Consider the following 16623-nt stretch of genomic DNA (forward strand, 5'->3'; position numbering starts at 1 on the left):
ATGGTAACAACCTAAAAACAAAGTCAAATGATGTTAGATTCTGATGTTGTGTGGACGTTACCATTATGATGTCTAGGCGACGTTGGGTTTTGGTTGCCATACCTGACAACTGTATATCAGTATTTGACGTCAATATGAAGTTGGCGCGACGTTGGATTTTGTTTAGTTAATGCCACAACCTAAAAACAACGTGAAATGATGTTAGAATCTGACGTTGTGTGGACGTTACCATTATGACGTCTAGGTGACGTTGGGTTTTGGTTGCCATACCCGATGACTGTATATCAGTATTTGACGTCAATATGACGTTGGCTTAAGACGTTGGCTCGACGTTGGATTTTGGTTAGTTAATGCCACAACCTAAAAACAACGTCAAATGATGTTAGAATCTGACGTTGTGTGGACGTTACCATTATGACGTCTAGGAGACGTTGGGTTTTGGTTGCCATACCTGACGACTGTATATCAGTATTTGACGTCAATATGACGTTGGCTTAAGACATTGGCTCGACGTTGGATTTTGGTTAGTTAATGCCACAACCTAAAAACAACTGAAGATCAACGTCAAATGATGTTAGAATCTGACGTTGTGTGGACGTTACCATTATGGCGTCTAGGCGACGTTGGGTTTTGGTTGCCATACCCGACGACTGTATATCAGTATTTGAAGTCAATATGACGTTGGCTTAAGACGTTGGCTCGACGTTGGATTTTAGTTAGTTAATGTCACAACCTAAAAACTGTCACGTATCCTGTGGGTGTGCCCTGGTTGGCCACCAGATGTCACTGTCTTGTCTGAGCACATGGGTTTGTGTTGTGATTGTTCCATGTGTTCCCCCGGTTGATTGTTGACCCCGCCCTCCTTGTTATTCCCTAATTGTCTCAGCGTTTACACCTGGTGCCTCCTCGTTTGTCTCCTTTAAATGATCCTGGTGTTTGCAGTCCTGTTCGGCCACGTTGTCATATGTTCTTGGTGCAGTAAGTCATGTCTGTTTTCTAGTCCTCGTTTTTGCATTGCTCTGTCAGTCTGTTTTTCCCCTCGGGGTAATTTATGTTTCTGTTTTGTTTCTTTTTATTATTAAAACTTCACCATTCCCCTGCACTTGAGTTCTCGCCTCATTCTCTGCACGTATCATGACAAAAAACAACGTCAAATGATGTTAGAATCTGACGTTGTGTGGACGTTACCATTATGACGTCTAGTCGACGTTGGGTTTTGGTTGCCATACCCGACCACTGTATATCAGTATTTGACGTCAATATGACGTTGGCTTTAGACGTTGGCTCGACGTTGGATTTTGGTTAGTTAATGCCACAACCTAAAACCAACGTCAAATGATGTTAGAATCTGACGTTGTGTGGACGTTACCATTATAACGTCTAGACGACGTTGGGTTTTGGTTGCCATACCCGACGACTGTATATCAGTATTTGACGTCAATATGACGTTGGCTTAAGACGTTGACTCGACGTTGGATTTTGGTTAGTTAATGCCACAACCTAAAAACAACGTCAAATGATGTTAGAATCTGACGTTGTGTGGACGTTACCATTACGACGTCTAGGCGACGTTGGGTTTTGGTTGCCATACCCGACGACTGTATATCAGTATTTGACGTCAATATGACGTTGGCTTAAGACGTTGACTCGACGTTGGATTTTGGTTAGTTAATGCCACAACCTAAAAACAACGTCAAATGATGTTAGAATCTGACGTTGTGTGGACGTTACAATTACGACGTCTAGGCGACGTTGGGTTTTGGTTGCCATACCCGACGACTGTATATCAGTATTTGACGTCAATATGACGTTGGCTTTAGACGTTGGCTCGACGTTGGATTTTGGTTATTTAATGCCACAACCTAAAAACAACGTCAAATGATGTTAGCATCTGACGTTGTGTGGACGTTACCATTATGACGTCTAGGCGGCGTTGGGTTTTGGTTGCCATACCCGACGACTGTATATCAGTATTTGACGTCAATATGACGTTGGCTTTAGACGTTGGCTCGACGTTGGATTTTGGTTAGTTAATGTCACAACCTAAAAACAACGTCAAATGATGTTAGAATCTGACGTTGTGTGGACGTTACCATTATGACGTCTAGTCGACGTTGGGTTTTGGTTGCCATACCCGACCACTGTATATCAGTATTTGACGTCAATATGACGTTGGCTTTAGACGTTGGCTCGACGTTGGATTTTGGTTAGTTAATGCCACAACCTAAAAACAACGTCAAATGATGTTAGAATCTGACGTTGTGTGGACATTACCATTATGACGTCTAGGCGACGTTGGGTTTTGGTTGCCATACCCGACGACTGTATATCAGTATTTGACGTCAATATGACGTTGGCTTAAGACGTTGGCTCGACGTTGGATTTTGGTTAGTTAATGTCACAACCTAAAAACAACGTCAAATGATGTTAGAATCTGACGTTGTGTGGACGTTACCATTATGACGTCTAGTCGACGTTGGGTTTTGGTTGCCATACCCGACCACTGTATATCAGTATTTGACGTCAATATGACGTTGGCTTTAGACGTTGGCTCGACGTTGGATTTTGGTTAGTTAATGCCACAACCTAAAAACAACGTCAAATGATGTTAGAATCTGACGTTGTGTGGACGTTACCATTATGACGTCTAGTCGACGTTGGGTTTTGGTTGCCATACCCGACGACTGTATATCAGTATTTGACGTCAATATAACGTTGGCTTAAGACGTTGGCTCGACGTTGGATTTTGGTTAGTTAATGCCACAACCTAAAAACAACGTCAAATGATGTTAGAATCTGACGTTGTGTGGACGTTACCATTATGACGTCTAGGCGACGTTGGGTTTTGGTTGCCATACCTGACCACTGTATATCAGTATTTGACGTCAATATGACGTTGGCTTTAGACGTTGGCTCGACGTTGGATTTTGGTTAGTTAATGCCACAACCTAAAAACAACGTCAAATGATGTTAGAATCTGACGTTGTGTGGACGTTACCATTATGACGTCTAGGCGACGTTGGGTTTTGGTTGCCATACCCGACGACTGTATATCAGTATTTGACGTCAATATGACGTTGGCTTAAGACGTTGGCTCGACGTTGGATTTTGGTTAGTTAATGCCACAACCTAAAAACAACGTCAAATGATGTTAGAATCTGACGTTGTGTGGACGTTACCATTATGACGTCTAGTCGACGTTGGGTTTTGGTTGCCATACCCGACGACTGTATATCAGTATTTGACGTCAATATAACGTTGGCTTAAGACGTTGGCTCGACGTTGGATTTTGGTTAGTTAATGCCACAACCTAAAAACAACGTCAAATGATGTTAGAATCTGACGTTGTGTGGACGTTACCATTATGACGTCTAGGCGACGTTGGGTTTTGGTTGCCATACCTGACCACTGTATATCAGTATTTGACGTCAATATGACGTTGGCTTTAGACGTTGGCTCGACGTTGGATTTTGGTTAGTTAATGCCACAACCTAAAAACAACGTCAAATGATGTTAGAATCTGACGTTGTGTGGACGTTACCATTATGACGTCTAGGCGACGTTGGGTTTTGGTTGCCATACCCGACGACTGTATATCAGTATTTGACGTCAATATGACGTTGGCTTAAGACGTTGGCTCGACGTTGGATTTTGGTTAGTTAATGCCACAACCTAAAAACAACGTCAAATGATGTTAGAATCTGACGTTGTGTGGACGTTACCATTATAACGTCTAGGCGACGTTGGGTTTTGGTTGCCATACCTGACCACTGTATATCAGTATTTGACGTCAATATGACGTTGGCTTTAGACGTTGGCTCGACGTTGGATTTTGGTTAGTTAATGCCACAACCTAAAAACAACGTCAAATGATGTTCGAATCTGACGTTGTGTGGACGTTACCATTATGACGTCTAGACGACGTTGGGTTTTGGTTGCCATACCCGACGACTGTATATCAGTATTTGACGTCAATATGACGTTGGCTTAAGACGTTGACTCGACGTTGGATTTTGGTTAGTTAATGCCACAACCTAAAAACAACGTCAAATGATGTTAGAATCTGACGTTGTGTGGACGTTACCATTACGACGTCTAGGCGACGTTGGGTTTTGGTTGCCATACCCGACGACTGTATATCAGTATTTGACGTCAATATGACGTTGGCTTTAGACGTTGGCTCGACGTTGGATTTTGGTTAGTTAATTCCACAACCTAAAAACAACGTCAAATGATGTTAGAATCTGACGTTGTGTGGACGTTACCATTATGACGTCTAGGCGACGTTGGGTTTTGGTTGCCATACCTGACCACTGTATATCAGTATTTGACGTCAATATGACGTTGGCTTTAGACGTTGGCTCGACGTTGGATTTTGGTTAGTTAATGCCACAACCTAAAAACAACGTCAAATGATGTTAGAATCTGACGTTGTGTGGACGTTACCATTACGACGTCTAGGCGACGTTGGGTTTTGGTTGCCATACCCGACGACTGTATATCAGTATTTGACGTCAATATGACGTTGGCTTTAGACGTTGGCTCGACGTTGGATTTTGGTTAGTTAATTCCACAACCTAAAAACAACGTCAAATGATGTTAGAATCTGACGTTGTGTGGACGTTACCATTATGACGTCTAGTCGACGTTGGGTTTTGGTTGCCATACCTGACCACTGTATATCAGTATTTGACGTCAATATGACGTTGGCTTTAGACGTTGGCTCGACGTTGGATTTTGGTTAGTTAAATGCCACAACCTAAAAACAACGTCAAATGATGTTAGAATCTGACGTTGTGTGGACGTTACCATTATGACGTCTAGGCGACGTTGGGTTTTGGTTGCCATACCCGACGACTGTATATCAGTATTTGACGTCAATATGACGTTGGCTTTAGACGTTGGCTCGACGTTGGATTTTGGTTACTTCCCAACACAACCTGAAAACAACTAAATATCAACGTCAATTGACGTCGGTCTTGGACGTCAAATAAACGTTGTCATTAGACGTTGGCTTGACATTGAATTTTGGTCACCTGACGTCGCGACCTAAATCCAACCTAATATTAACGTCATATGACGTTGTGTGCCTGCTGGGAGAGAATGTGTGGTATTAAATTATACATCAGCTTCTCTTTATACAAACAGCTTGCTATGTTCTCACTGTTGATTAGGGTGTTGGTTTCAGTTTACATATTCACACATAACTATAGAAAAAAATACATATATATTTTTTTCAATAAAAGTCAGCTATGGGAACGTTGCCTAGGGGCATAAAGAAGCAAATCTTGACTTGTTTTCCTTAAGAGAACACACAAACCATGGTTTACTGCTTAGATTTGTATGTGCTATAAACCTCTCCGTGATTTCCAAAACACAATTATTGAAGAAATGGGAGCACTAATGTGAAATGCATTTAAGTTATCTCTGCAATTGTCTTCTCATTGCAATGGGCTTTTTAAAGGCCCAGGACTGGATGACATTCAAACTCCATGCTAACTAATTGGTGCTGACACAAAATTGATGCTTTTAACACCTTGCTTTATAATGAAACAACGTTCCAGATTTGATTACAGAAGTATATCAAATTAGCATGCAGAGTTTCATTTTTTCAGTTACTGAAAACAAACTTGCATTTTGTTTGGATAGCACATTCTTTTGGGATTTATGAGTAAATTGTGCAGTGTTAGAGAATACCTAACCCACACTCACTAATTCAGTAGCTTGAAAGCAGATTGGCGTCTTTCAAATTAGTATAGGTTAGATTTTCCAGTAACAAGCTGCTTTTACCAATGTGTACCATATAGTTTGACCAAATGTGGGAACAATCAAACATGCTCCCTCCTGAAATGTCTCTCACATGTAGCATCGCAATATCAGGTTAATTTTATTGAACTGATTTGTTCAGGTTTCATGTGAATGAACAGATTGGGAGGAAAAAATGCATCCTTGTCCTGTATTTTACAGTATTAGTATAGCAAACATAATTAACATTGCTCATTCATTTAAAACCCCACTATTTTTATTAATTAAATTGTAAAATACATGAATAACTAATATACCAAGATATATGCATTTAAAAGAATAAGTAGCCTGTTAGGTAGCCTTAATGTAGCAAACTACTAGCTTGACAAAAATATGAGTAGCTTGTGGCCTGACAGCTACGATTTCAAAATAGCACTGCTGACACTGGAACTGACAGTATTATCATACAGATGTATAAGGACATACATGGAGTCATATACACACAGATTACAATGTAAATACTATTTCCCATTTGCAGTGTTCTCATATCTCTCTTCTTCAGTTCTCTCTAGTGAGTGAGTGAATGTGTGTGTGTGTGTGCACGCACTCCCTGCGTGAGTGTCTTAGCATGTATCCACTGCCTCAAGTCTACCAACCATACCTACTGCAGTACTCATATCTTTACTTATCTAAATAGAATCTCCACCCTAAGACCTGATCTCCACTGACAGGACGAGAGCAGCTAGCACCTCTCCAGCACTACACTTCCTCTTTTGCCTTCTATCTGTCTCTCCTCCTCTCACCTTGAATATCTGCTTTAGATCAGGCAAAATCTCTCTCTAACAATAGACCTACTTTAAATGGGAGAGCATGCTAATGCTATTGGGAAAAACACGGAAGCTGCAACACTGGGAGTCATTATTCCTGAAAACTGATATGAAACAAACAGAGCAAGTGGGCAGCACCGTGTCCACATCATACAGAGAGGATAAAGACAGAGATGAAAACAGTTGTCTATGTGCTTTCTCATTAACATGCAGAACTAATGAACTCAGCAGCAAGCACGAAGGCTATTAGACTGCCTGACTGCCTCTTTTGTAATGCCGAGAAGAGAGCTGGAATAGGTATCTATCCTGATGCATAAGAAGCTGGAAAGGGATTTTATTGGTAGCAAGCAAAATAATGAGACCTTACCAAATAATGTGGGTATATGGCAAAAAACAAAAATGGTGTTTCGTATAATCACATCATCCCAGACGGTGGGACAAGCTCACACGCACAAACATATCTACACACCCACATTCATGCATGTATACAATCAAAATGTTTAGATGATCACACTTACGCGTCCTGAAGCGATGATGTGGGCGTGTAGGCTTGGTTGAAGGGCCCTTGGAGGAGCGCCCATGGTTCCAGCGTTGACCAGGCTTGGAGGGGGACGCAAGGGTGGAGGTCGGTTGGGCCGCTTGGGTGGTGGTTGTGCTTGTCATAATCGTAGTGGTTGTCGTGCTCGTGGTGGTCATACTTGGTGGCCCAGACCGTGCAGAAGGAGATGCATTTCGGCTTCCACCTTCCCCGTTGGGTTTGCGGACAGTGGTGCTGCGTGGGGTCACCTCCTTTCCTCCCGGTGGGGCAGGATTGGTGGCTCGGGTGGCGGTAGTGGTGTTGGTCAATGGCGTTCCCACTCTGTTATGCAGGTGTGGAGCTCTGTTTCCCGAGCCTCCCCCTAAGGCCCCACCACCTCCTCCACTGCTGCTACTGCTACTGGCCGTGTGGTTTGAGGACTGCCCAATTCGAGTCCTTTGCACTGTACCTGTACCCTCAGCCGCTCGGGTCGCTGAACCCGGAGCCGCTGAGGGCGGGCCGGAAGTGGTAGACGTGGAGCCATCGGAACCCTTGGGCAGGGCACTGGGTTTAGATAGGAAAATGGGGTCCTGTCCGATGCTATTGGCATCCACCAGGTCAGTTGGGACGTAATCTTGCACTGAGCCCACCACAATCCATTTTAGAAGCATCAGGCTGAGGCCAAGGCCCACAAAGCCCATCAGTAGGGGCACAACGCAAAGCCAGGTCTGCTGGCGGGGCCACACCGCACAGGGGCCATAGCGGAGTGGCCCTGGGGCCCGGGGAGAGGCTTGTTCACCCCCGGGCTCCTCCAGGGTCATGGTCTCCATGGTGGCCCCTAGTGCCGTTCTCTCACTCATGCTTCTGGGGTTCAGGGCCCAGCCAGGAAGTAGTGCAAGCAGCAGAGGGGGCTGGGGAGGGAGCCAAAACTGGGCATCTCATTAATATTCATTTAACACTCTTCCACAGCTAAAGATGCATGCAATACTGACTACTCATATGAATAGCACAGCAGACATCAGCCTATATATATGAACACATAAATAGTAATTCTTTACAAATACAATAAACAAACCCTAAAACTCAAAGACACCAATAGTCACGTACAGACGCACACATACACGCACATACACACACACTCGATCAGGAATCAAAGAGGACTGGGTTTGGGAGAAGAGCGGGTTTTGGGAACGAGCCTCTGTTTAGTTCAGCTTCCGTAGAACTGAAGGTAATTCCCAAGATGCGCCATATATAGAGATGAAAAAAAGAACAAAAATTAAGTTTTGCAGATCCGTCGGTGTTCTGCCCGGAGTCAAATTTTCCTTATAAATCCTTGAGTGTTTGAGCGAGGGCAGCTCCCTGCTGCAGATCTTCTCTCACAGCTGCATTAACGCATCGGTCGTCGCGGCTGGCGCAGCCCTGCCTCTGTATGTGTTTGTGTGTGAGTGTGTGTATATATGTGTGTGTGTGCGTGAAGAAGCTCAGGTAGCGGCAGAAGCACAGCTCCACTCAAGAGACAGTTCTGCGTCTCTCTCTCTCTCTCCCCCGACACGGCACTTCGTCTCTGGCTACGCAGCTTGGATCTTCCCTCTAGTCTCTACAGCGGTGCATCAGTGGACACAGACAGCCGGTAATCCACCCCACAGGAGAGAACAGCAGAGCGGGGGAGAATGATGTACTCTGATCAGGCATAGACGGCTGCGAGGGTTAAATCCATCAGATCCTTTTCCCAATCCCTGCCCTTAGTTCTCCTGTTCTGTCAGTGTACATCCGAGCCTCTGCCCTGCATCCGTCATTGCACCAGAATTCAAAGGCAGTCCTGTCTCTAAGCTTGCTACATTCCCACACTGAAAGACTCAGACCTTGGCAAAAACACAGGCACACAGAGTGTGAGAGAAGCAAGCAGAGGGAGAGGGAGAGAGAGAGAGCGGAAACCAGAGAGAGAGAGCAAGCGATAGAATGTGCGACAGAGAGAAAGCAGAAGAGGAGGGAGAGTGAGTGGGTGAGCATGAGACTGGGAGAGGGTGAGATAGAGAAGGGAGGGGGAGAAAGGAGAGAGCGCTGCTCTGAAAACTGATGCGGCTGCTTTTCTTAGAGGCTGCAGTGTGTGTCTGCATGTGTGTTTTCTAGAGTGTGTGTGTCTCAGAGAGGGGTGGGGGTGTGTGAATGATACTAGTTATAAATTTCTTGAGCAGCCACTCTTTTCCCTTCCTGGCCCTTCCATCTCTGTTGACTGCATATGTCCAGACTGACAAACATAAACTGCCCAATGACTGTACTTGAGCTTGTTTGTGGCCAGACAAGGAAGAGCAGGGAGGGTGCTGAATGAAAGGAAAGGAATAAGGGAAGAGAAACATGAAGTGAACAAGAAACGAAGGAAGGAAGAAGTGAAGAAAAGAAATGGGAAAGAAGGGAAGGGGAAGGAAAGGTGGGAGGGGGAGAAGGAAATAAGGAAGAAAGAAAGAATGGAAAAGTAAGAAAGGAAAGGAAAGGAAAGGAAAGGAAAGGAAATTTGTTTCAGTACCACATCCAGCAGCAATAGTTGTTGAGAAAGAGCAGCACAGGTAAAGTAGTTCAACTCCTCCCAGACGCCCGTCTCACAAACACACCCCTGAGTGCCTGAGGGACGGCATAAGGAGAGGCTTCTGGAAGACAGATAGACACATACAGTCTTTGTGCCATTGTAGGGCAACTTGTCTCAAACCAGAACACTCAGGGGTAGAGGGCAACTGAAAAAAAAAAGTGACTTCTATCTTTCAGTTGTTGATTGGATTTTGAGGTGAGGTTGTTGCACTTAAAAATTAATGTGATTGTGGAGAGGCAGGGTTTAAAGGCCTGTTCACAATGAGATAAATGTTCAGTGCTAAAATTAGTTGTGATAAACATTTTAATTTGAATGAACAACTGTTTATGTGTCTTTTCAGACCCACTAAAACTTTGCATGCCTTCAAAGCAACAGTTTTTTATGGAGAGGTTTTTTAAATATTTTCCCATCGCACTGCGAATAAAACTGATCGACCACAAATCATGTCAAATAGAGATAAACTGTTGTTTAATAAAACTGCATTTTCATTGTCATTTGTAACACACTGGTAACAAACTGCATGTAAAAAAAAATCTTAATTTTGTCATCATTTACTCAGCCTCAAGTTCCAAATCAGTATGAGTTTCTTTATTCTGTTAAGCACAGAAGAAGATATTTCGAGGAGTGTTGGTAACCAAACAGTTGAAGGTCCCCATTGACTTCCATGGTATGCAAACAAATATTATGGAAGTCAATGGCTACCATCAACTGTTTGGATACCAACATTCCCATTTTGTGTTTAACAAAAGAAAGGAACTTTTTAGGTGAGCTCTTTTTAAATTGTTGGAGAAGTATAGCAATAGCATATATCACCAAAGAGAAGACTCTCCAAAAGACCATTTTCAAAAAGATCCAGTTACTTTGAATAAACATTACAAGGTTAATAATAATAATAATAAAACAAAAAAATCATCATAAAATCTATAGCATACAATTCAGAAAATTTACTTTAAATATTACATTTCATAAATCAATTATCAGCATAAAACTATCTAACATTGTCAGAAGAAAATTCTGCCCAATTACAGTAACTTCCATCAGTGAAGTAAACTGTTCTTTTACAGTGAAAGCAAAGTGTCTTACATTTTCACATGTTGTACAAATAAATGGATGGGCTTCTTTCAACTTGATGTTGAAAAACATTTTCATTTAGGATTTTCGTTAAAAGCCACACCAAGAGAACTGTAGGGAGCAGAAACAAGCTTGTGAAGTTATCGTCATGGCAACCAGATACATTATGTGCTTAAACACATTCTACAATGAAGTATCTGTAAATTAACCTGAAATACTGAAGAAACAGCTTCCTTTTTCTTCAGTGTCACCCAATTAAAAACCACAAACAATAAAAACAGTAGCTACTGACACTCAGAACAGAACAGAGAAACAGAAACTGTGGTTTATTTACAAGACGACACACCTCATGAAATCTGGATAAACCCAGGCATCTTGCCATCTTAGGAAAATTTCATAATCACAAAATACTGTACACACACAAAAGCACAACACAGAAACAGACCACTTACCACATAATACAGAAGAAGGTTAAAGTCCTCATTCAAGCAGATCCCTCTGCAAACAATCAATAAGAACCTTTGATAAAAACCCTTTCCTCTGGGGGGCACTAGACTGTGAACGCACACCCACCATGAGTGTGACCTGGGGTGGATTTGAACACTTTACGCTCTGATTGACAGCACTTGATTGACAGGTGGACATTTCTGCAGGAGCAGAGACAATTAAATGTGTGGTGACCTCACATAGGACCTCTTTCTAATAAGATAGGAGAAGCTCAGGGAGAACACAGTGCGAAACTAAGAAAACAGGGCACATGGATGTCTTTGTTTGTCAAGCAGAGGACCAAGGCGAAACAAAAGAGTGATTGACAGGGCAAGAATGAGAGAAGAAGAGAAAAGCAGCTACATCAGATGAGAACAAGATACCATCAGTGGTGCAGTTCCTTATGTGGAGGATGCAAATATTTACCTAAGACATGCCGTCATCTTCAACGCCGGATGACATGAAGTCAATAACACATTTAAGAGAACAGCAATTCTTCTTCACTCAGCATCAGTTTTGAGATGGAAAAATCTTGTTTACAACACAATTCCGAATGATTTTGAGCCTCAGTAAAAGAGACATGGACTGTGTAACATCATGAGCACAATATTCCCAATGTATTGGATCTCTTTTCCTCTCCTGCGCCAATGAAACCAATACCACTGGAATAGACATTGTAAATGACAGGACTGTCAGTATACATCTAAACATTTATTTGTGAGTTACCGCATGGATTTAAATAGCAAGCGGGTTCTATAAAAGAATTATTGAAGCCATTGACAAAATAAAATGAAAGAGACTGTGTCATTAAAGGCGGCAATCCTCTGTTGGGTTAATGTCTTATTAGTCTGTGCAATGGAGTAATCACTTTCTTACTGGTCATTTCTTAATCTTTGGGTGAAGTTGACCTTGAATTGAACTGCATCCATCGTTTATAGCGAGCCTTGCCAGAATAACATAATTGCATTCGAGAGATTGGAAGAGATTCTGTCTGTTCAAAGGGAAGAGTCTTTTTTGCCATTACACTCGAGACTGGACTGAGATCCACCCACATTCACACAAACCCACACATTTACATACACACGAGAACACAGAATGCATTTTCTCTAACACACTGGTGGGAAAAGCTTTTTAAAAGCTTTAGAAATGATAAATACAACATGATGCACAAAATATAAGATGCTCAGGCTTTGGAAAAAATAACATAAATAATAATAATACATATAGTACCTTTATAGCAACTTTCGTACATTAAATGCATCTCAGAATGCTTTAAAATATGTTAAAAAATGAATAGAAAAGGAATAATAAAACACAAGCAAGTAACAAATGAAAAATAAAAACAACCATTAAAAAATATTTTTAATTATTCTTAACAATAATAAAGATACACATATAAACAATTACTAAAGGTACAAAACATATGTTATTGTCAACTTAAAAATGGGCCCTACCAATTGGTGAAAATTTACCAACCAAAAATATTTTATATATTGTACAGGCATGAAACTGTATGTGCATTTAAATATATTTAATTTAAAGGCAGAACAAATTAGACAAACACATCTAATAGCAATTTGCATTATTATTAATAATAATAGTAATTATTATTATTTTTATTATAACTTAAATAATAAAAATAAAATCAATGAAGAATCACTATAATACCACTATAATAATAATAATTTAAATGCTATTATAGTTGTTGTTGCTTTGTTTTCAAACCATTAAACCATAAGGCTTTTATTTTGGCTGAATACTGCAGGGAAACTTCACATTTCATTAAATATTTATACAATTACAGCGCACTCATTGAGATTTGATAATCTCACTAAATCATGTTGCATTCTCAGGCATTGTTACACTTAATAAAAAATGGGCAAGTAACACTGCTTTTTACTCGCATTTGGTGCTTGGTGAGTGTTAAATTCATATACATTTTAAAAATGTGAATCCTTGGAGCTTGAATCTAATAAGGTCTCTGCTCTTGGATCTTGTAAGTTCTCTAAATGCAGAATTTTGGATGAGATGTGGTTAAATTCAATAGTAGTTTCAAAATGTAGTTTAGTTGTGACAAATACATACATTTTTATGTAATAATGTGTCAGACTGCAATATGAAATGATTTCATTGCAATATAACATGATGAGCTTGCCTCTCCCAAAGTTCACTCTGTCCCTTTTGCTCAGAAACCTCTTAATCAAAGAGCCCTCTTAGTTAATGATGTCACAATGAGCCGCTGGGGCGGGAGGCCCTCTAATGCATCTTCAGAGAGTGCAGTTACCGTGGCGGCTGTGAGTGACAGATTGTCACGGCAGCTGTAATAGATGCCTGTCACTAAGGATTACCACTCTCCTGAATTAAGAAAGAGCTCTAGGAAGAGTAGCCCTTTTGAACGAGGGCTTTCCTCCTCCAGCATCATAGCGAGAGAGAGAGAGAGAGAGAGAGAAAGCCCTCCATGCAGGTTAGAAACAAGACCTCAGACTTGAAAAGCCTGGCTATTCCCGCTGAGTGTCTCACAGTCCAGAATAAACACACACCAAAACGTGTACACAATCAGATGTACACAGCATTCACAGAAGCAAACAGATATGGGTTCCCTCAAACTGCGGTCTATGGAGAGTCTGAGAGGCCCAGCTGGTATTGACGAGATCAGCGTGAGGCAAAGATGTCCAGAGAAGACACTATGGAGGAAAGGATAATGATACACAGAAAGAACAACATATATATAGACAGAACAACTGACTGAACAATAGATTGAACAATGGATAGATGAAGTTTGCTCTTTTTTTTTTTCTTCCTTCAACCTGCACACACAAGGCTCTAGTCTCCAGTGACTTGTCAACAGCTGACCCGTCTTTTTGGGCCATAGTTGTGAGGATAGATCCTCCCTAGAGAACTCGTTCATTGGGCCATAAATCCCTCTTACACTGAAAGGCGGCGCAATCGCTTTCCAAGTTGAGAAAGTCTATTTGTCTCTTCTATCCCTCCCTCTGGCCCCTCCCTTTCTCTCTCATTCCATCTCTCGTCTTCCCTCAACACTGATTTTCATTTAGATGCTGTTGACTCAGTTGGTCATACCCTCTTGCTGAATTCTCTTTGATTTAGCTCTGACACTCTCTCTGACACATCCGACACCCTTCTAAATCTTCCACTGTATGACTCTGAGCCTTTTTACAGTATCACTTTTATTATCCTACTGTGCCAAACAACTCATCTATAGAAAATTTGTTAGATCTTGCTTGGGAGAAAAATTGCAAGCTCCATGTGAAAGAAAGCAATTGGATTTGTAAGGCTGCGTCCTCTAAAGCTTTGATGGGCTGCAACATGTACTATTCCATTTAGTTTCCAGGTTTACTCCCTAAAGATGACCTTACTGCCATCTTTTTACTGATTTCGATCTAAAAAGAAGAGAACAAATCAAAAGGATGAAAATGGTGCTACATTCCACAGTTTAACAAAGAGGTCTCAGCAATGCCAATTAAATGCATAATTAATTGTGACTCAGATGCTGGATTTTTGAAATGCTAATGCCCTGCACTGTCCTGGCACCATGTGTGCATGACAACATTTAGGCCTTGAAATGGATGGTACGTCTAAGTGCAAACAGCAGACGACTTAATAGAATCTAATTATACTTAATGACCTTGTTGCAGCGTTCAAACAATGATATATTAACATTCATAAAGACGTTAAATGACACTATACAAAAAGAATAGATGTGTGCTGTTACGTTTGGATAAATGAACCTTATATCTGAAAGGGGAGAGGCTATAACTCAATCTTTCAAAAAGCTGCAACAAGGAAGACTTTTATTCATGAGATGCCTTTGAGAGTCATTTCATAAACAGGAAGACAGTTTCACAATCTAATGACCATTGTTCCCTTTTGTGAATGTTTCTGTGCGCATTGCTTTGGTTTCGTTATTTCTCTGCGGAGCTGGTAAATTGTTCTTTGTGATCATCGAATAAAGCCGTCATAATTCTCTGAGCAATGTGCTTTAATATCAGAGCCATTCCATGTGCCTTAAAGAATCCATTTATACAGTGTTCAAAGAGACACAATTATCTATATATCATAGCTGGAATGTGTTTTCAGTGCAGATACGGTTCAAGGTCGCTTCACAAGCTATATGACTGTATCATATGACTATAACCCATCTTTACTATTCTAATGATGAAAGCCTCATGAAAACATGACATTTTGATAACTAAATGTCTAGTCAATGTCTGGTTCCCAGAATTCATTAGAAAGCAGACATGTTGGGTCTTAAGACTGGATTCCACAATTCCGTCCGTGTTTTCCATTTTACAGAAATCATAGGGCCCTATAGGGCTTTTAAAAGACCAATAAGTTGAGTAATTGTTCAGGAACCCACTGACTAGGTCATTTTCAACAGGGAAATGAGTAACATTCTTGAAGAGCAGTGACTGATTATTCTTATGAATTCAAAGATGAAGCAAAAAAATCATCTCTGTACTCAGAAGCCATTCTGCACAGCTAGAAAGCAAAGATTTATGTAAGAGGAGAGCCGTATGAGTCTGCATACTGAGTACCCTGACATCCCCAACAGAACTGGCACAGCTTAATGGACCCGTGAAATCAACACTGACACTCTCGCCGTGCACCATACCACCGAGAAGACTCCAGAATATGCTTTTGTATAGTTTATTAGTGTATATTTTTTAAACAGTACAGTCAAAATTTTCATACATGAGATGAATGAACCTATGTGGTTTAGGTTACAGTTCACTTCGAAACAAAGCTGTATGTACCAGGTTGCTGTTTTTGTTTGTAAAGTGAGAGCTTTCAAATCTCTGAAAGAAGCTAAAGGCTTTGTTTGAGGCACTTATTTGCAAGTAAACTGTATAGGTAGAATTGAAAGTTCTGCTTTATTTACTTTTTGTGAAGTCATCTGCACTTAGATTAGAAAATTTCTAATTACAAAGTCTTCACACACGTTTTTCACTGATGTATTCGTTGTTTTCTGTACAGTGTGTTTTGCTGTTCAGTTATTTGAGTTTCTAATTATTGCAACATCAACTATTTCAGAAACAGACACCCCCAACAGCACAAAACAAATGGCTTCTTGCTATCTAAGCAGGTCTTTCTTTACCAAAATAAGATGCAGAGTAAACTAGACTTAGTCAATAAGTCATAAGTGACAGTCAAAAATATGGCTATGTGAGACTAAATTATAAATGGCTAAATCCGTGGTTCCCAGACACAGTGATGACTGGTGGTGCTTATTATACAAAAGCAAATAATAATATACTTAAAATAAAACACTGAAATGTATTAATAGGATAGTTCAACCATTTACTCATGACATCAAGTCGTTCCAAATAGGGCCGAACAATGCATCAGACATATATATTTGCAATAGGTTTGCT

The 16623-nt window shown here is 41.0% G+C and overlaps 1 protein-coding gene across 1 annotated transcript in view; it reads right to left on the reverse strand.

Moving 5' to 3' along the window:
* The window catches only part of LOC306852254 (pro-neuregulin-3, membrane-bound isoform-like), a 160976-nt gene extending 152013 nt beyond the window's left edge, over positions 1-8963 (reverse strand). The window contains exon 1 of the mRNA XM_079388965.1: positions 7091-8963. Coding sequence (XP_079245091.1) covers positions 7091-7949 — 859 coding nt within the window. The 5' untranslated portion in view covers positions 7950-8963. The remainder of the gene's footprint in view (positions 1-7090) is intronic.
* Between the last annotated feature and the right edge of the window lie 7660 nt (positions 8964-16623).

Source organism: Barbus barbus (genome assembly GCF_936440315.1).
Source record: "Barbus barbus genome assembly, chromosome: 32".
In the NCBI taxonomy this organism is placed as follows: domain Eukaryota; kingdom Metazoa; phylum Chordata; class Actinopteri; order Cypriniformes; family Cyprinidae; genus Barbus; species Barbus barbus.